The 20,655-nt window shown below is 42.9% G+C and overlaps 1 protein-coding gene across 2 annotated transcripts in view; it reads left to right on the forward strand.

Annotated features, from left to right (window-relative positions):
* The first annotated feature begins 312 nt into the window (after nucleotides 1-312).
* KCNH1 (potassium voltage-gated channel subfamily H member 1) overlaps nucleotides 313-20,655 on the forward strand; it is a 186,383-nt gene continuing 166,040 nt past the window's right edge. The window contains exons 1-3 of one of the 2 annotated variants that reach the window (XM_069800197.1): nucleotides 313-545; nucleotides 13,787-13,910; nucleotides 14,157-14,263. In XM_069800197.1, the coding sequence (XP_069656298.1) occupies nucleotides 473-545; nucleotides 13,787-13,910; nucleotides 14,157-14,263 (304 nt within the window). In that variant the 5' untranslated portion in view covers nucleotides 313-472. The remainder of the gene's footprint in view (nucleotides 546-13,786; nucleotides 13,911-14,156; nucleotides 14,264-20,655) is intronic. The other variant, XR_011327451.1, reaches the window with a different exon arrangement.

Raw genomic sequence — 20,655 nt, forward strand, 5'->3', positions numbered from 1 at the left:
CCGCAGCCTCCCCCCGCTCCGCGGCCCTTGGGGAGCTGGCCCCTCGCGCGCCCGCCCGCCCCGCCGCCGGCCGGCGCCGCGTTTCCCCCTTGAGCTGCAGCCGTGCGGGGTGCCGGTGGCAGCTCCGAGCTCCCGGGGCGGGCGGGCTCCGCGCCCGCCGCGGCCGCCCCTCAGCGAGCGCCGCGCCGCGCCGCGCCGCCCCCAGACGATGGCGCTGCAGCACCGGCCTTGCGGCGCGGCGGCGCGGGGCGGCGGCGCCCGGCAGGGGGCGCTGCGGGGAGGTCCGGCGGCGGCGGCGGCGGCGGCCGCGGGGCTGCGGTGCGCGGGAGGCGGCGGGAGGGCTGATGCCGCACAGCCGTGCCGGTCCCGGCGGAGGCATGAGGCGCGCGGGGCGGGCGGGGAGCGGCGCGGCAGAGCGCGGGTCGGCGCGGCCCTGAGCGAAGCCTCCGCGCCGCGCTCCCGCAGAGCGACTATGGCCGGGGGAAGGCGAGGGCTGGTGGCGCCTCAGAACACGTTTCTGGAGAACATCGTGCGAAGGTCTAACGGTAAGGGGGGACCGGGGAGACGCCGCCGTGCGCCGGCGCCCCGGGGCGGAGGGCGAAGCAGCCCGCCGCCGCCTCGGCGGGGGCAGCCCCGGCGGAGGGGCGGTTGAGCCCCGGCGGCTCCCGGGCGGTTCCGCCGAAGCGGCCGCATCCAGGTGCCGGGGCCGGAGCCCGCTCCGCCCGAGTCCGGCGGAGAGCCCCCCCTCCCCGCCCCGGCCCGGCCCGGCCCGGGCAGCGCGGCGGTCGCCTCCCGGCGGGGCTCCCGGCCGCAGGTGCGCCGGCCCGGCGGGGCGCCCGGGGAGAGCTGCCGGCGGGGCCGTGCCCGCTGCGGGGCGAGACCCGCGCTCGGGGTGGGCGAGGCGGGGGCAGCGCAGGGGCCCGACCCGGCACGGGGGGCGAGGAGGGGTCGGGCCAGCGGTGGGGTCCGGCGCTCGGCGGGGGCTGCGGCTGCGGGGGCACGGCGGCTTCGGCCGGGGCGGCGGTGCGGGGATTCAAGATGGTCTCTGGGAAGGAAGAGCCCGGTGCTGGGGGACCGGCGAGGGCTGCCTGTCTGAGTTGGAAGGGGAGATTTGTCATAAGTGAGGAGAGACTTTGCCATTTTGAGGGCTGAGGGTAGATTTTTTTTTTTTTTTCCCCCTAGTGCGCTGTAACCAGGTCTTTCTCTTGGAAAACTGTGGAGTGGGAAATGCCTCGAATTTCACAATTGCGTGCAAATATGCATTAATGTTATCCAGATTCTTGCACTTAGGGACTTACCAAAAGCTGCTCCCTCAGTAAGCCTGCGACCGTGCAAGCGTTTATGTATTTGTTTAAACCTAGGCATGTGCATTTTTTTAGAGCTCTGAGCCTAAGTTCTGCCATTTTTAATGCTTCCATTGGCTTCAATGGGGTTACTTAAGGGATTAAGAACTTGTAGTATGATTGAGAATATGCAGGATCAATCTCCGTTTGAAGACGAGATGAGTTAATTAATTAAAAATATAGTCAGTTTGTTCTGATAAGGCAAAGACAATTAACCCTCTTGACAAGCAGCTAAAAACTCAAATTATCCCAAGAATGATTTTCAGTTGGTTGGTGTGGTTTTCTTTTTATTCTTTCAATTAGGCGATATTATTGGAGAAACAGCCTTTGATAAGACCATATTTTCACATAAAATTGTGAGGGTCTTTTTATAGGTTGTTTCCCTCTGCAACTTTCCTGTAGAAGGGAAGGGGCTGGAAGCTGCATTCCTGAAAAAATACTTGCCATTCTTACAGCGAATCTTGCCCTCTTTTTTTTTTTTTTTTTTAAATGAAATGTTACGTTTCGTCGCATTCAGGCTGCTTCTCAAATCTTTCAACACCAGTTATCTAAGGCTTTTCTCGAAACTGTCTTGAGTTTTTAGATTTTCTTCATTAAAAACCAATTATCTCTTTTGACTTTCAGTGCCAAAACCTTGATGCAATAAATAAGTTGAGGTTTGGAGATGGGGGGGAATCGTGCAGCAGAAGCTATGCTGTTTCTTCCTCTCTTCCCCCATTATTAAGAAGGTGTCATAACAGAGTGTGGTGCTAAACAGCAGAGGTAAAATGACAGCATTCCATTTCCAAATGCTCAGCAAGTCCTGAGGACTGTAATCAATACAAGTTTTTAGATTAAGCTTGGTAGGAAGTGATGCACAGTTCAGACATAGTAGGAGAAGCTTAGGGAAGTGACTCAGGTTTAAAAGCCAATTTCTTCTTTGATGTGCCTTCTAGTTTTTGCTGGACCCAGTCCAGCTTTGCTGTAAATGTGATGCCGTTGCAAATGAATGCTGTATGAATCAGTTCTAACATGGGACCATCAGCCTCTTCTAACCTCTGTCTCTTTCAGGAGACAAGGATAGTCTCCTTTCTCTCCTGGTCTGGCAGGGCTGTGCTGGTGGGTATGGGAGCAGCATGGAAACATGCTGGTTCCTTGTTGCCTGTCTCATCTTGGCCTGCCTACTTGGCTTTTGAAATGATTTGGGATGCCCACAGGATAAGTGCTTAAATGGGCCCATAAAGCTTGAGGTTTGGCTCTCCCTTCTTGGTTTCATTTGATTGGGTAGTAACGTGACCCACAATGAAACTATCTAGGCCATTTGGGATTTGCCAAATAAACCTTGGGCTTGTTGTCAAACTGTATTTCCTGGCACATGCAAGCAAGTTAAGTAGCGCCAACAGATACTGAGTTGATACAGATATAGGAATGTTCCTAATTTGGGGAGGATTCCCTTTGAAAGGAGAGGAACTTGGTCACAGAACAGAAATAGATACTGAATAAGTGCTTCACTTAAAGGTACTTGTATATGATGTGCATCCACAGTCACAGGTGAACTGAGGAAAACACATTCTTGCTATGTGTTATATTTTGGGGCAGAGGGTGTTAACTCAGTGAAAGAGGTCATATGGTAATAACAAAGCAGTTGGCATGCAACCTCTTTGGGAAGCGTTGGTCTAAGGACAGCCCTAATTATACCATTTTTTACCATTAGTTTAACAAGGAATTCTTTGGACAGCCTTTCATATTAGATGTGGCTCTGGTAAGCTGATGCACCTTCAATTGCTAAAGGTAATAGCAGTGTAAATAGGCATGCAAGTTTAGGGTTTTTCTGTTAGGGTTAGTGTTTTGCTTATGTTTATATCACCATCTGCAGCAAGACTCACCTCAAACACTGTTGGTCTGAATCGTTTCCTTTAGAGTTATTAGGGACAAGACCTTCTTAGGTTGCAAATCGACTGAGACAGGTTCTCATGCGCTAAATGCCAGCCAAAAGAGCTATGCTAGGGTTAGAAGCTGCACAGTATTTCCTTTCCACACATTGGAGTAAAGAAGGAATTGAGAACTTCTCAGCCCATCCTGGGATGGGATGGCTTTGTGATAGCACACACAGGAAAGAATTTATAAAGTGTCATTCACCTAGACTTGTGGACCTCATCTGGTCCTCTGTGATTTCTTCTCACATGATGACCTTTGGATGAAGTGTGAATTTAAGGCTCTTTCCTCTTTGAAATGAGGGACACCATAATCCTGCTTGTCTTGTATTTAATGTTTAAAAGCTGTGTTTCTATACTAGCCATGTAGAGCTAGAAAAATAAATGTTGCATGTAGTGCTTGGTTGACAAAAATTTGTTTGAAGCATTGAAATATTTAAAGACCAGAACACCCAATGGGACAGAAAATGAACCAATGCTGTAAAACAGTGCAGTATGTAAAGAATCACTAGCCCCTGATGGTTACTGCTAATGTGATATTAATGTTTTTCTCAGGTAATGTAATACACCCACAGTATACAAGCACTACAACAATAACAGTTATAATCTTGGTTCATGGCCAAGGCACCCAATTCGAATGGCGCGGTATGTCATAGAGACTCCTGATTCTTTGCAATATTCTAATGCTTTATCAATATCTGGAGGCAGAAATACTTTTCGGTTTATGTAAATGCCAGATAGATTCTGCAGTCCTTCCTTGGTCAAAATTCTCTCTGAGGTACATGATAATTGTGCATGTGTAAGGATGGCAAAAGCAAGCCCTGTGTTTAAATGGCTTTGGAATTTCAGTGGAAGTCACAGATGCTTTTCTGATTTATTGACAAAACGAGGAGGTTGGAAGAAGGGGAGGTTAGAGGGCGTAAGGCTTGTGTGAATTCAGTCTTGCTTTCACTAAATCCCCTGGGAACATCCTAAAGAGACGTCAGGTATAGAAGCAAACCCGCACCCTTTGATGGAGAATGCAGTGAGCTTCCTGTAGAGGGAAGGAAAAAGCACCTTCAGACACAAATCCTGAGAATAACAGACATTTCAGTGATTTATGGCATTACTTCCATTGGAGAGTATAAAGTCCCAGAACAATAACCATTCTGCAACCTAGGCATGCCAACGTTGTACCATTGCCTGAGACCTAGGAGAAAAATTAACTTTATCATAAACAGCTCTGAAACTGAAAAACCTGGTTTTGTGTTCAGCTAAAGAGAAATGCGAAGGAAACTAACAGAGTATGAAGAACTAACCTGAGTTTTATTTTCATACTTTTGCACTTGAATAAAATGTTCATTTAAATGAAATGTTTGCAAAGGATCCTTAGCCTGACAGTGCTGTGTCTGCTGCAACCTGGCCCTGCCTGCCTTCCCTTCAAAGCCTGAAGCCGTGAGCAGCATGGTATGGAGATGCAGACCTGGCTGCAGCTACAGTGCTTGGGGTCCCGAAGCAGTATAGGCGTGCTTCCCCAAAGGCAGGGTTTACTACCTTAAGTGTTGTGGGTCTAATCACTTTCAGACTGAGCTGTTACGTTGGTAGGGAACACATACATGAACATGACAAACTCTGCATCACTCTTCTGTATGTGATGTGGCAAGGGTAGTCAGGTCCTGGGCATCACTGGTGTACCTCGTACTACTGCAACACTTTTGGTAAATGGTATCAGTTATCAAGAAAGTATCAAGAAAGGACTGCTTTTGTTGAAATTAGCAAGCAAATTTTGGGGGTGAAGTATACTTTTCTGTTTCCTTTTGATAGAATATGTTTGGTTTCCTGACAGTTCATAAATTTCCATTATTTTCAATGAATCTTCAAGCAACAATGGGTGAAATTCATTATTAGCAGAGGACTAGCTCAGAAGCCTTGTGCTGCAGGTAAATTACATCCTAGTGTGACCCAATGATGTTCTATTGAATAGGGAAATGCGCTTTAGTGACTGTTCTAGACATGCAAGTACCGAGAAGGGCAAAGTTAAATGTGCACAGGGAAGAGCAATATTATGGTGTTCCTTATGAGGTGCAATGTCTGGGTTAAGCTATCCTAGTTCTTAAAGCTCCCAAATGGGCTGACTTGGAAGGCTGTAGCAGATATGCAGAAGGTTTTCTGCTCTGTGTTGCCAGTTTAAAGTCTCATCCACCTTCTGGACTTCAGTGGGTTAATGTCAGCATAAAAAAAACCCTAAATAATGGAATAGAAGGGTCTGGTCTGGAGAATGCTTCTCTTCCCTTGTATGGAAGGCTCTTTGCTAGAGTCACACCTTGGAAAAAGTGCACGGAAAAATGCTGTTTCAATAATGATATGTATAGAATGCCTTCAGCTGAAGATTTTGTTTCTCTTGCTTGCCCTGTGCAAGGCAAAGTGAATGTTATTCTCTACAAATCTGGCATTTAGTGGTTGAACTGGAGTCGTTACCATTTTGTATCTATTCCTGCAAGACTCAGTTTATTCAAGATTTCCTGTAAAATCACTTTTGGCTGAGTAAAGTCCATGAGTGTAGGTCGGTCTGTTGGCACCAACTAAAACAAGACATTTAGCCATGAAAGCAGCAAAGCTTAAAAAACCACAAGGGGATGACTTGTAGGTTCTGTGTTAAGGACATTTTCCCAAACTGAGAGTAAAACAGAGGAAAGGGTTTTGTTTCTTCCTGATCTTTCTTCTTTTCTAACTTAACAGCTGTGGAGATGCTTTTATTTTCATCCATGTTTTTCATACAATTGGTCAGTACATCAAAATATCTATTCACTATTGACAATTTTTTTTTTCTCAGTATCACCTGAGTTGAATATAAAATGTTTTTTTCCTGGCTTTTACTAGGCCAGAAGCTTCTAGTTTTTTGTGAGAATCTTTATGCATTTAGAAATGTACGACCTGATTTCCTTAAAATGACTTTTATAGATAGTAAGAAAACCAAAGTACAATGGAGAGAAGATAGATAATGTGTTTTAAGATTAACATTCTGAAAGCTCAAGAAGTTCTACTGTGATAATTCAACATATCAATCCATTTCTGTATTAAATCCTAGAACAAGATCGTAAAACAAATCTTAATGAAACCCATTCATTGGAGAATTTGTTAATGCATTTTTGTAACTCATATAGCTGAAAGTGGGCAGGGAGTTAGGTCTTGTCAAGTGCTTTTAAGGCTTTTGATGGCTGGAGCTATAATCAGTAAGTCAAATGGCTTCTTTAAACTGATGGAAGACCCATATAATCAATGCAACTAAAACATGCTTTTTCCTGGATTTCTTTTAAGATCAGATGTGGGAAAAAAACCCCTGACCAATTAAATGGTGAAGTCTCACTGCTAAACAGTATTGTTGTCCTTTATTAAGAATAGTGCAACGCATGACTTTTGCAACTGATGAACTTTCTAATTTCTGAAAATTATCTCCTTTGTCTAAATGTCTTTTTTTTTTTAATTTCTCAGTATAGACAGTACTTCAGGGATAAGTGAAGAATGATGCTATGCATAAAATACATGTGTATGTGTGCACAGCTTGTGCACTTTCAATTTCAGCTATTCTTGTTCCATTATTCTGCACTAATTTGTTTTATTTTTAAAAAATAATTATGAAGATTTTACAGCTACTAGTGTTGGAAGGATGTATTCTTTTCAATTTAAACTTTTCTCATGGTAGAAATCTACTATGAAATATTTGCTATAACAATGCAAAACAACAAATGTTGAGATGGAACCAGTAATTTTTATCTATACTGCTGGCTGAAATTAGCATTCATTTTCTGTAATGATTCAAACTGAGTCACTTGAAGTTGTTGTTTTAGTTAGTGTCTCTTTTGTTATTTGTGGTAAGTATGATTAAATATATTTTTTAATAATTCTTTTCAGCCTGTACTTGCGCTATGCTCTGGAGTACACATGACTGTGTAAGTCATGTTTGAATAAAGCATGAAATACCTGCATTTAGTGGATTGTGTTCATGCTGTAGCAGCCAAGGAGCTTTTAAATCCATTTTTGTTTCTGTAAAATAAAGAGTTACATAAAACTTTTATAAAACATGTAAGCCCAAATGAACCTATCTATAGGGTTTTATAATATGTTGTTTTGTATTAGAGTGAGGCTACAGTTTAAAATGATTTGGTCTTGATATTAAGGATGTACAGTTTTGAGGCCACTATATCATTCTTCTATAGAGAGATCAAGTTGTTCAATGGGATATTTAAACGTTGGCGCACTCCCATTCTAGGAATGAATAGAAGGAGGTACTGAGTGGATGTATCCATGTAACACCGTTGACATTTACAGGAGAGTGTGGGTGGAAGAGCAGAATTTTGTCTTATTACTTTTATTCTATGATGTGAATAGTCTTTCGGTGCTTTCAGCAGCTCTGTACTTGCTTTGAATACAGTTACAGCACTTCTATTAAGATGAAAATTTGGTTGGTTCCTGTGTCTTTCCTCCCTGAAGTGTGAGCCTTGAATCTCATGTATGCAAACGATTGAATAGGTGCTTGAAATTCAGTTTGACTTATTTGTACTGATTTAGGGCCATATTTTGATCTCAGAAGTTAAATTTGAACAATGTAACTAATCAATGTCACTAGATTCTTCTGTTTTCTTTTTTCAAAGCTAAGACTAAACATGAGCAAAAATTCATACATACCTATCCTTTGCAAAGTATTAAAGCAAAAGCATGATATGAGCTGTGTGACTGTAGCAATTTTGACAGGCCTACTTATAAAAAACATTCTATTTCCATGCATTGTGTTCCTTACCAAAAATGAAACCATCTCTTTTTTCCCCATATCCAAATGATGCTACTTGCGATGCAAACTCACAAGTTTATAAATACCAGAATTGTTTAGAAACTCATCAGTCCCTTGTACTTAAGCTCTGTGATACAGTCTTTAATCATATGACAGTTGCACATGATTTTTGCCTACCGCACATTTCTTATGCTGGCTGTGACATAGCACCTGTGCTGCTTTATGCCCAGCTAAAGGAACACTAGCTAAGGAGGCTGTATCCCCCACCCATATCCCCAGTGACCACGGTTAGGGTAAGAAACCTATTTACTAAGCAGTTGTTTTAGTTCTGCTGTAGTAGTGGTTTGCGCTTTGTAATGCTAGAGGTCCAGGTTTGCTCCACTGAAGATCCATGGGAGGAGTTTGAGACATGATAAAAAAAGATGTGCTGGTCTCAATAACCAGGGTTATGTCCTCACCCAACTTGATGAAGGCTGTGGTCTGGAATGAGGAGAGCAATTTCTGTTCAGTTGGAGACTGATGGGAGCATTAGCAAGTTTGGTGAGGAGCAGGTCTTCCTACCACGGTGAGCCTGATTCTCCTTTCACTGAGAGGGGAATAAATTAGGAGCAAATCTTTTGAGTTTTGTATTTGTGTGATGGCTGTGGGAAAAGATACTAATATATTTAAATTACATCTGTGCACTGCGCCAACCTGAGCAGACTTGTGGGGGGCTTTGACAGACCTGCACGCATATCTGAAAGCACAGTGGGCGCTAGCCTCTGTTGTTACCAAGGTCTGTGCTACAGCTCGCTGAGCAGAGGTTTCCCTTTGGTCACCTCCATGTGCTTCCTCTGTGCCGACAGCAATGTGGGAACATGTCTGGCAGCGTTGTGGGAATATGTCTGGCTGCTAGTGTCTGACCTTCTGCCAGTGTTTCCCAGAAGAGGGCCTGTGCATCACTGAAGGAACAGGGAAGCAGAACTGGTGTGCTGGCCTCTGGAAGGAGGTGGGGGCTCAGCTTGGCAAGGTCCCCCTTACAGGAGAGGCTGGGATGCTATGGGTGCGAACGTGCAGCAGTGCAGGGGGAATGGTAGGGAGGAAGCGTTTCAGTAACTTGCTCCATGCTATTGCAAGGATGTGACCTCTCCTTAGTCCGGTAGTCCTGACCAAATACACGTCTGTGAGGTGCTGCTTGTCCTCAGGCATTGTGGAGGTTTGAGCTGATGGATGGTTTTGGTTAAACCAAGCACTAAATGTAAAGCAAGATTCAGTAGATAACAGTAGTTTCGGTGAAGCTGGGTGTCCTGGAGACTTGCTGTCGCTGTTGTTAAAGTATCGCTGTTATTTGGAAAGACGTTTTCTGATTCTTCTGCGACGGTGTATTTTGTGAGTGGAGGAAAGTACTGGTTTCAGTGACTGAGCAAAATCCATTCTTACATTTTGGAAGGAGTTAGAATGTTTTTCTTATTGCTTTAAAGCAGCTGTGTCTAGTTTAAAGTGATAATCCAAAATGGGTCTGACATTTGAGTGTGTAAAGGCTGACGTGGAAATACTGCAGTAAACAGAACTGACTTGTGGAAAAAGCAGTCTAGAAAACATGAAGTGAGGCACTTCACAAAGTAACCAGTGCTGCAGACCCTCATCACAGAAGCCCACCCTACTCATGCAAGTAATTGTGCTGCCTTTGAGGTGCTACAGTTCTTACTTGTGTTTCTGCAGCATGCTGTGCTCTGTGCTGGGCTTCTACACATTTCTACGCCTCCCAATGGTCTTGCTCATACTGTGCCAAATGCAGCACACGCCAGAACCCCAGGTCGTCTTTTATATGAGCCCACCCTCTCCAGTTCCTAGCTCGGTTCTTCTTGGAGCTGATAAGAAGGGCCAATGATGCTTATAGCTTCTCCTTGGGCCAGGCAATACTGCTAACCCAATTGACATTGTGATAGAAATTGATTTCCTGGTAAGGGAGTCCTTTGAGACCTTTCAAAGAGGTGCCTCAAGTCACTAAATAGTTTGAGTACTGCAGCTATTGCATGTACCTATTAGCCCCTGTCTTTGAAGACAATTTAGCAGTGGATTTCTTCACGGTCTTCCTCTGACCAACTCCTTTCTGGCCTTGTTGACCCACTTTTGAGTCCCCAGGAGGCTTTGCCCTGTGATGCTCAAAGAGTTCAGTAGAGCATCCCTCGTGCTTGTTGTGCAACAAAGCCACAGCTGTTTCCTGGCCTCTGGGACCCTGTGTCCCTGTAGATGGAGAGGCAATATTTGCTTCAGTGGATGTTATTTAATATTTTCTTATGTTAGGAACAATTGTTTAACAGATTATGAGCTGTCTTCAAGCAGCACATTGTCAGGGTTGTCAATGCAATTGAATGTATATGATAGCAATGAGAACATCCCTTCTACCTCCTGGTTATCTGTCAGAATAAACTATGCAGGGGACTTGTAAGTGGGAGTCCTTATTTTATGCTGTGTCTTGCCAGTGTTTGCACAGGCAAAACACCATTGTCGGAGACCCTCCTTCTGAAGAAATGCAGGTGTGTTCTCCATATAGGCACGAAACCACTGCTGTGTCATTGTTTTGTCTTTAAAGAGATCTGTGAAGAGGAGTGACTGGAAAGAAATTCCTGTTTGTCTCCAAGACAATTTCTTTGCAGATGCTGGGGCTCCCACTCTGTGGGCTGTTAGGCCACAGCAAGTTAAAAAAAAAAAAAAGTGGGTACAGGAAGTTTTGAAACCACCAATGCAGATCATCTCTCCCTTTCCAACAAAATCAGAAACGAAGGACCTGATCATCCTGAGCCCGGTAACCTCCCAAGGAAAGCAGGCAGAGAGCGGTGGGTTGGAAACCTCTTTCCTGGCCTGTCAGTTTGGATGGTGCTACACCACAGCTTCTCTCAGCTGCCTGGCTGCTGTACTCGCAGGGGCCAACGGCTTCCCTGCAGCTTTCAGCTACATGGGGAGTTCCCAAGCACTGGTCCCTTCAGGGCATTTTTTTGGATCTAGGGATCACCCCAGGGCAAACACTAAAAAAGTGTGGCAATGGAGCTGGAGGAACAAGCCCAAAGATGAGTCAGGGTTGTGGTGTTGACTCCAGAGGAAGGGTCCAACTTCAGTATTTGCTTCCTGTGTGTTTGTAAGCTACGTAAGGCTTGGATCAAAGAAGGGTGAAGATGCATGAAGTGGAAACTAGCTAGAAGCGAGACACCCTTATAAAACAGTGGGATCATCAAAACCTTTGACTTGCTCTTTGAATTCATATGTGTCCAAGTTTTTGCCTTTAAAGCTTTGTAGGTACATAAAGATCTCAGCTTGGTCGTAACTCCCAACTAAACCCAACCTGGACTCTCTGATGAAGTATTCCACCTCCACCTCCTGGAGAGGCTTACCCAATGTAGACTAACAGGATTTTCTAATAGGGATGCATAAAATACAACAGCCAAGTCACACTGACTTAAAAACTCATATGGTGAGGATGTTGGCATCTGTTGCCTTAGGAAGCTTGATGATTAGAATAGTCATTCAGGAGCTGAAATGAAGGCTGAGCTTTCACTGCCCTCAGGTAGGCCCACATCTTGTAGGAGAACACCCAAACTGCTAGGCTGTCAGAGAGGAGGGAAATATGTGCATGTTTCCAAAGCATCCTTTGTAAACTGCCAGTCCAAAAAAATCAGGCTTCATTGGGCCGAAAGGTAAGCAGTGGGAATGTGATTCTTTAGCTTCTGCAATAATGGCAAAGAATCTTGGGTATTATCTATGACAACTGGGCTTATGTTAAAATATTAGGTGTTGTAAGTAATATAGGAAAGGGGAACGCCCCCCCCCCCCCCGCCTTAAAATATCCCCTTTTTTCATTGTTTTCCATATTTTAACTTGGGCAGGTTTCTATTTGCTGTGCTAATGTTTTTCAGTTCTATCGCACCAACACTGTGCATGGAGCTTCCAGCTCCCAGGTCTTTGAGAGCTGGGCATCTAGGGCCTAGGCTGTAGCAGTCTCACCTTTTGGTGCTTAGTGGACTTAGTGCTTTGTTTTTACCTGTAAAAAGATAAAAGCACTGTCATACCTCACAGAAGCGTTGCAAGGCTAGATAAAAGGCGGATTAGCATGGTAATGGTCATCAGAAAAGTGCCCTATATAGCTTTTAATAAAAAAAAAAGAGGTTATTTATCCAAAGAAAATGGTGAGCTTTAAGCGTGAAAGGAAGGCCGCTGCTTAAGTTAATAGAAGCTCTTCAAGGAGCTCTTGAGGAAGTGAAGGGAAGGGTAAGTTACCTTTTGAGAAGGGGAGACGGTGAGAAGGAATGCATGCATGAAACAACATCATTCAGGGCAGAGCCTGGCCTAACATTTGTATTTGCATATTTTTTTGTCATTTTTTTGTACTTCCTGATGAAAATTTAAAAATATCCTAACACAGTACAATGCAGTGTTTATAATAGACACTCAAAAGCACTTGCTTTAGCAATGAGAAATGACTTGGCTTACTTATTCATAGGAAGGGGTAGAAGACATGTATTGTTTTTGGAACAAAGTGCTTCAACCAAGCAAAACCCATGGTATTTAAAAGAGACTGTGAGAAACAAAGCAGTTAAAATGTCCTGAATTTATACTACTGGTGTATTTCATTCTAAAGAGTGTATAAAGATACACTTAATCATGCTCATGGGACTGGGCAATGGATTTAGACAGGTACAGGAATGTTTTATTCAAACCCACTTGAAGTTTGCAATGGGACAAAAGATTTTGAAAGGGAAAGTTAAAATAAACAAAACTCTTTGCAGTTAATAGGTAAAATGTCTTGTTTGTGTCTCTTGGTTGCAGGAAGCATTAATGACAGGTATGTATGTTTGAGCAGTTGGGGGTAGATCCTGAAAAGTAGACAGTGTAGTGGACTCCCTTAAAGGCTCCCCTTAAATATGAATGCCTCTTAATCTCATGTGGCTGCCTAGCCTTTCTTTCAGAAGCCGGGAGGTCTTTGCAGCTGTGAAAGGAGCCACCATCTCCTGCCTGCCTGCTGGTGCCCAGGCAGCAGCACTGCTGTCTGTCTTGGCGCAGGTGTAGTTAGTTGACTGCGCAAGAGGAAAGCGAGGTCTGGGCCCAGCGTTGAGTATGTTCATAATTTGAATGAGAGCGCAATCATAAAGTAGCACACACAGATCCGGTGAGAATGGAGGCATGACTCCTACTTGGTTTTTTTTCCTTACTGATTGAAACTCCTTCTGGCTTGTACAGCAAATAAAAAGTTCTTTCTACTGGTGTAAGTACTAACCCTAGTTGTCTGGTGTCTAGTTTGGAGCACTGTGCTGTACACATCCCACAAGAAGTATTTGAGCTTGTGTGGCCAGCAGTGAAGGCGATATTGAGAGGAGCCACTGTGTCTACATTTGGAGAGGAGAAATATCGCTCATGTGCTGTTTTGGCCACGTGTTAGAGGCTTCACATTCAAATTGAGTGTCGTGGTGGATCAATGCATGTCACACAGAGGGAAACAGTTTGGTGAATCTGTCCTCAGTCAAGAGATGAATTTTACCTGCTTAACCATCATGTGTTTCATTTGCATAAAACCATCCTCTTAAGCTTTGCATGAGTAATTAATATTTTTTTAATAAGTATTTACTTAAAACTAAAACCAGGAATAATCCTGTTGACTGCAGTGGGAATAGTATCTGGGAAAAACTGCGCAGGGACTGAAGCAATCAGGATTGGGTCCTCAAATGAGTATTTCCTCTAATGCAACCATAGCCTTGTCTAATGTCTAACTGATGTGCTCTTTCAAACAGATACTAATTTTGTCTTGGGTAATGCCCAGATAGTGGATTGGCCCATTGTCTACAGCAATGATGGATTTTGCAAGCTATCAGGATATCACAGAGCAGAAGTTATGCAAAAAAGCAGCACCTGCAGGTATTTGAGAACAGATTTATTTTCTGTTAAATAGCTTGTAGTGTTGTGCTTGTTGCTTGAGGAGAAAAGTAATCTGTTTATTCCAGTTTTGTCTTTTATCTCCTGGGGCTGCATCTGTCAAATATGCTTTCCAGGTGAAACAAAATCAAAGAAGGGCTATTTCCAAAGAGGTTCTTTTCACACTGTAAACAAATGGCTTTGTGTCTTTGTCTAGCATCTGACTTGAATTTCTTGCTTTATTTGCAGTTTTATGTATGGAGAGCTGACAGACAAAGATACAATTGACAAGGTCCGGCAAACATTTGAGAACTATGAGATGAACTCCTTTGAAATCTTGATGTACAAGAAGAACAGTAAGTAGTTGCTTGGTTTGTTTGTTAAAGTAGGTGTGTAAAGTTGTTTTAAATTATAGTGTAAACGGCAATTCTGCCAGCCTGGAGGACCGTGCTTTATCTAGGGCTAAATAAGCCCCAGTTCTACTAGCTGATCTACAAGGGAAAAATGAGAACACTAGGGATGAGAGTCACTCAGGGATGCAGACGAAGCTCTCTAATTTGTTCTGATGTGTAGAGCAATTTGTGTGTGATGCTTTAAGACAACATTCAAGATTCCATCAGCGATGATAATACACAAACTAGGTTTGTGCAAATGATTTCTGTTACAGAGAACATACTTTTTACCTTTTTAAAAAGTCGATATAGCAAAGCCAGTACTTGGATGTAGTTTTGGAATAAAAAAGAACCCATCTTTTGTGTTAGCAGCTGAACTACCGAAGTTTTCAGATGAAACTGTCTTTTTGTTTTGGACAAAATTTCCTTCATTGGGATATGATTTTATTCCTAGGAATTCCAGTCTGTCTGTAACTGCACGTCAACAGATGAACTACTTGCCCAAAACTTGTTGCCCCATCTAGTGTGGACTATGTCTTGGCACAGTTATTTTCATCTACTTAATGTCACCTGAAGCGTAAATACACTGAGGTCTTCAGCCTGGTCAAATGTTAAGCTGAAAGTCTGCATTCTGAAACTTATTTTGCTCTTGACAATTTCGCTTTCTAATCATGAAACTGGTAGTGTCTATTTACAGGGGAGAGTACCTTGCAGGAGCATCCTGTTAGCAGCTCCTTCCCATTACAGCTGTGATGATCAGTTTGATCAGTTCTACATTAGTAGGCATGGGGGACTTTAACCACAAAATATAACTGCTATGATGTAATTTTTGACAGTCAACCTTATTGCTGTTTTCTTTCTTGTTAGAAAGACCAGTTTTCTGGGGAAAAGTTATCCAATCTATCTGTATGTGTGAACCATTGGTATTTCTGTTGAAATGACCAGCTAGTACTGATAGAGTTTGGTGAGAGAACCACAGGCGCTTCACAAAAGCTAAAAGATAATACTTATGTATGCTAGTACTGTGGATGTGTCAAGCTGCTTGTTTTCTATCAGAATTAATCTGTTCTTGTAAGGAGTGGTGGTGCAAAGTACATGGAATTGTTTTTTATCTTTTAGAGAGGAAAAAAAAAATCCTTGAGGGATTTTTGCTTCATCTCTCTTCTAATCTTTTCCTTCTCTTTTTAGCCTGTTCAAAGCATCATGACCTCTGACACGCTGCCGTTGCTCAGGGCTCTTCTGGAGCACAGCTTTGCTGGTCCAACTCATTTGAAAAGCTATACGTGCTATCTGAATGGCCTTACTTTGTGCTTCTTTCCTTCTAGTGTTACCTGTCTCCAATGTTTACCTATTTCTTAAAGCTGATTTTCTGTTCCTAGTTCAGTTAGCGGCTGTAGGGGCCATATGTAGCTCACATCTATGCATCCAAAGCCATGTAAATAAACTGCAGTCATGGGATCTAGGAGGGTCTGGAATTCTCTCTTAGTTAAGAGTGATTTGGCACCGAGAGGCTATGCAGCTACTCTTCTGTCATTGCTGCAGCATATGGCCTGTTGTAGAGCCTGGAGCCTCTGTCTTTTATGCAGAATTAAAGCAAGGTAACTGTGGAGTGAGGAATGCTTCCTGCCCTGCTGTGTACTTCGCTGAGGAGAAGCGGTCTAGAACAAAGTCCAGCTGTGCAGAAGCTGTGTTGTGCGACATGCCAAAAAGCAGAGCTGCGATGATTCTGCTGTGTGCACAGAGGGTCACAGGCATGGGAAAAAGGAAAGCACAGAGCTTGCTTTTAACAAAACGCAGTGCTCTTATGTTTGTTAGATTTGTAGCTTTAGAGGTACATTAACTACCGTTACAGAGACTGACTAATAACACTAGAGAGTTGTAGCTGAAAAATACCAAAAAGGGAACATCCTGGAGCTTTTTCTCAGAGTAAGCCACATCATAGAAAAACAGTGTCTTGTCTACCAGTCACTTAGCACCCAGACTAAGTGGTCGTGCCTTTGTGGTCACCTTATCTCTGCCTGCAACTATGACAGTTGCCTGCTTGGGCAATGAACATGATTGGTTTCAACCTACTCTCAATTTGAAGGTTTTGGAAAGGACCCTGAATTTTTAGATATGTTTTTTCCTGCTCTTTGTTTCTTTTTTTTGTCTCTGTATTCTTCACTCATTCTGTTTTTTTTTTTTTCTTCAAATTAGCCAGTAAATTAGACAGGAAATAGATTTTTGTTGTTCTTTACCTGTCCACTCCCTCCCTATAAACTAACCGTCATGATAAATAGCAAGTTTTTCTTCCATTTTTGTGGTGTTCAATAATTGGTACATTTTCCACAGCCTGCACATTTAATGTACTTCCAGCTGTTTTAACAATACAATCTCTATCCTTTTGGTGGGGAAAAAAGGAAAACAAGCAGGAGTTCCATGTTAACTATGATGTTCCTAGTGCAGGTCCATCTTCATCTTGTATCTTTATGAGCAGCACTCATTTCTCTCTTTTTCTGTCTGAGTAACAGTTATGTCCTGATCTTACACTAGACATGTCAACAATAGATTGAGACACTTAATAATGCTACTAGAAGTGATAGGGGGGTTTTTTTTGACATGACACTCCATGGAGTGCTAGACGCTCCATGACACAGTACTAGTAAGTGCTTGCTTGTCTGATAAGAATACCCCGTCCACCAGCCTCATTGCAATCCACAGTGTCAACTCTAGAAACAACATAGGTTGCAATATTCAGAAGTATGATACAATTTTCTGCTGCCTTCATGTTTGCTTTTACGGATATTGTCTCCACCCTGGCCTCCCCTTTCTCTGTCCAGCCCTCCCTCCATCCAAAAGTGACTATCCTTCCTCTTTTCAGAACTTGAAGTTAAGATGCAATAGAGATTTGATGGTTCCTTGAGCTATGCCCTTGATTACTTAGCAGATATGTGATGATCATTGTTATTCTCTGGAAGAACTGCTTCCTAGAAATGCAGAGCTCATTCAGGATAATTGGAAGCAATTGGAGTGAGTGGGTGCACAGCCACCAGATTTTTGTCATTGTTGCTGTGATGCCATCCTGTTACATTCAGTAGGGATTCATGGTCATACCTGGAAGGAGACAAAGTGAAAGCTTTCTTTAATCTGGACTGCAAAATGACAACAGGCAAGGTTGACAGTAATTTCATGTGAGAGCTTCAGTTCCATTGTTTGATTAGACGTGAGTGTCCAGTGATGCTGGAAGTATTGTTTATTTTTATATGGGAAAATCAAAGCATTGCTAAGTCTTACTGAAATCAGTGGAGTTATGTTAACTTACACCAAGGAAGGATACGGTCTAATGTATTAGAAAATATTTTGTATCTAGTCTTAGTCATATCTTAGCTTATCTGAACTGATGCAGCTTAACCATCTAACTTTTTATGAGACTTTGACAGCCATTTACTAGGTTTTTACACTTTATGGTCAGCCTCATAAATTAAAATGGCTGAGTAAATTAAACTTGGACTTTCATTGCCTAGTTTTCCGTCTACAACATAGGTCTGGGTTACAAGCAGTGCAAAAGCAGGCTTCTAGATGCACTTGCTTCCATTACTGCTGAAGTAAATTTTTGTAAGAATATAAATTTACTTGCTTCTATCTGCCTCTGAAGAGGTGGTACCCATTTGAAATCTAATCCCCTTTTCTATGCAGTACTTGATCTGCTTCAGTGGAAGAATATCTGAAGTGGGCTGGACTCCTCAAAACTAAAATGCATGAAGAGATACAAAGAGTCTTCAATTGTCCTCTGACTGAGCAAAGACATTCCCATTGCTTATGGTCTGCAGCAGTGTTGCAGAGAGTGATAAGGCACCTTTTTTTTTTTTCCTCAGAGGTTTTCTACAGGTGGGGCCAGTGGAATGGCAGCAGCCAAAGGGTTGGCTGTACGTAATTGTTTTGCACACTGCAAAGTGGTTTGGATAAGCAGTGGTTCTTCTCTGAGTATATATATTATGGTGAGGGTCCCAAAGGCTAGTCTTCACTTTCAGTTTGTGCTGGGGTTCACTTCCCTGGTTTTCTGGGTGCTTGAATGTTTAACGAATTTAATACCATGAATATTTGTGTTGGGTTTTTTTGTTTTGTTTGTTGGATTTTTTTTTTTTTAACACACGCACTGTCCCCCTGCAGCATCTTAGAAGGCTTTTAGATGTCAAAGAATGACAAATAAGACCAAAATAGTGATTTGGCAGATTCTACTTGCACTTATCTTTGGGACCAGTGTTTGCTACAGAAGTTAAAAAACAGACAAACAGCCCCATACTAATTTATAGAGAGCAAAATTCACTTCAGGGTGGTAGACCTGTGATTGCCCACCACTGGGGAGAGTTTCTCATAATTGTTATTGGTTAAAACCATTCAAAACCATTTATATTTGTGTGAGCTGCGCCTGTAGTGTCTCCAGATGGAAACCTTTGCTAAACCAAATCATTGCATAGGACCAGAAGCAGGAAAGAACGAGGGTGTTGGAATAAAGTGGCATGTATCCTCCTGAGCCCCCCATTGAAATGTAGCTCTGTATTTGTCAAGCAGTATGCACACCTGCCTCTCCTCTTCTGTGAAATCCATCTGCATGAGTTCAGTTACCTTCAGCAAGGGCAAATCTGAGTATTTTGGATTCATAAAACTGATAATTCCCATTGATCTTGTCATCTTCAAATGTGCTGGCAAGCAAGACCTGCTGTCACCTCAAACATATACAGAGCAGTAAGACCTCCCAGTCGTAATCCTTAAATATTTTATCTGGGGTAAATGGAAAAAAGATTTCAAGACTTCCCTGTCTCTGTCCCTTCCTTATACTCACTTTCTGTTCTTCAGAGAACTCAGAATAAGGTAAACCATATCAACACTGCTGCAGTATAAGGGTGTGTGCTGAACCTTTTTCCTGCTGTGTTGTTTCAGTGTCATAGGATAACCCCTGTGCATAGTGATTCCACCTTTGGGGACTGAAATTGATTTTCCTTATCTTAGCATGTAAAGATCTGACCTTTAGAAGCATTAGGTGCCAGAGCATAGCAGCACCGGCTGCGGAAGACATGAAGGTAACAGCTTTTAAAGTGCTGGAAAAGTATTTTAAGGTCTATTAGTTTTGGCACAGAGTGGTGAGCTACCTACTGAGTTGGTTTGTTCTCATTCAGTGCGCACTCTCTGCTAGAAGGTAGAGTCTATAGGAAGACTTTTGCTCTTTGTCTTGCATGGTCAAATGTCACAGGCTCCTCTGTGCTCCTAGTTAAAATCTGTGTGGGTATAGTGGCTTGCCTAACTCCTCCTGATCACACCTCATCAGCTCTTTTGCTAGTTTGATATTGGACAAACTATTTGGTCTGTGTGGGAAAGAGAGAAACAATCTCATACTGAGTACCTAGGCATAAGGGAAACTCCAAAGGGGGTGACTGCAGTGGTCAGCCGTGCTGTTTATATAACTGAAGTCCTACTGTCTGCATTGCTCCATGTAGGAATTGGTGGAGACACAGCATGTGTCTGATGACTGATTGAGACATTATCAAGTAATGCAGAGGTTGTGCAGCTTTGAGGAAAGTTGCCCCATTCAGTAAGGGCAGTGAAGGTGTTGGCTGAATTGTCAAAATGTAGTTTTTCATTGTATTTATAAATGAATTTTGTTTTACTTTGTGGGAAGAAAAATTGTGTATTGCAGTTTTATTTAAACAATGTGCTTCTTGTAGTTTTGAAAAACAGCTGACCTCTTTGGTTAAATTGTTCAAGGTATGGGGAAAGAGCATATTTAGACAGTGATTTTGATTTTCATTATAGCCTATTTTCACTTGACAGGAGGGAAAACTGAAAGAGAGGTCATCAGTATGCTCAGGGGGAGAAGCCAGAATAGACCTTTAACATCTCATTCACTTTGATACTATGGGAGTTTCTGAAGGACCTCAACCAAAGTTAAATAGCATGTTAAATGCTGGTGTTCCTGCTCAGCAAGGGGTTGAACATGTCACTGTTGAAATACACAGGACTGAAAAAGAGGACAGGCAAGAGACAGTAGTATTTGTGTTAGAGATGGGAAATTATAAGGTGTAGAGACATTTACTGTGTGTTAGTCTGGAGAAGACTTGGGACTTGAATCACAGCTCTTAAAATAGTCTTGCCTTTAAGGCAAGATTCTAAGTACTGTGCTCAGGCCAGTGAATAATATTAAGAGCTGCATCTGGTAATTCTGGAATTAGCTACTTAACTTTGGTATCACAAGACAGGCTGGTCCTATGGCTACTGTCAGAAGTTCATTGTATATTTTAATTTGTCCCCAGTTGTTCACACTGCTTCTCTACCAGTGAAATGAAGTGACATTCCCTTTTCTAGTAGGATTGGTACTATGC

This window comes from Haliaeetus albicilla, chromosome 13 (assembly GCF_947461875.1).
Source record: "Haliaeetus albicilla chromosome 13, bHalAlb1.1, whole genome shotgun sequence".
Lineage (NCBI taxonomy): Eukaryota > Metazoa > Chordata > Aves > Accipitriformes > Accipitridae > Haliaeetus > Haliaeetus albicilla.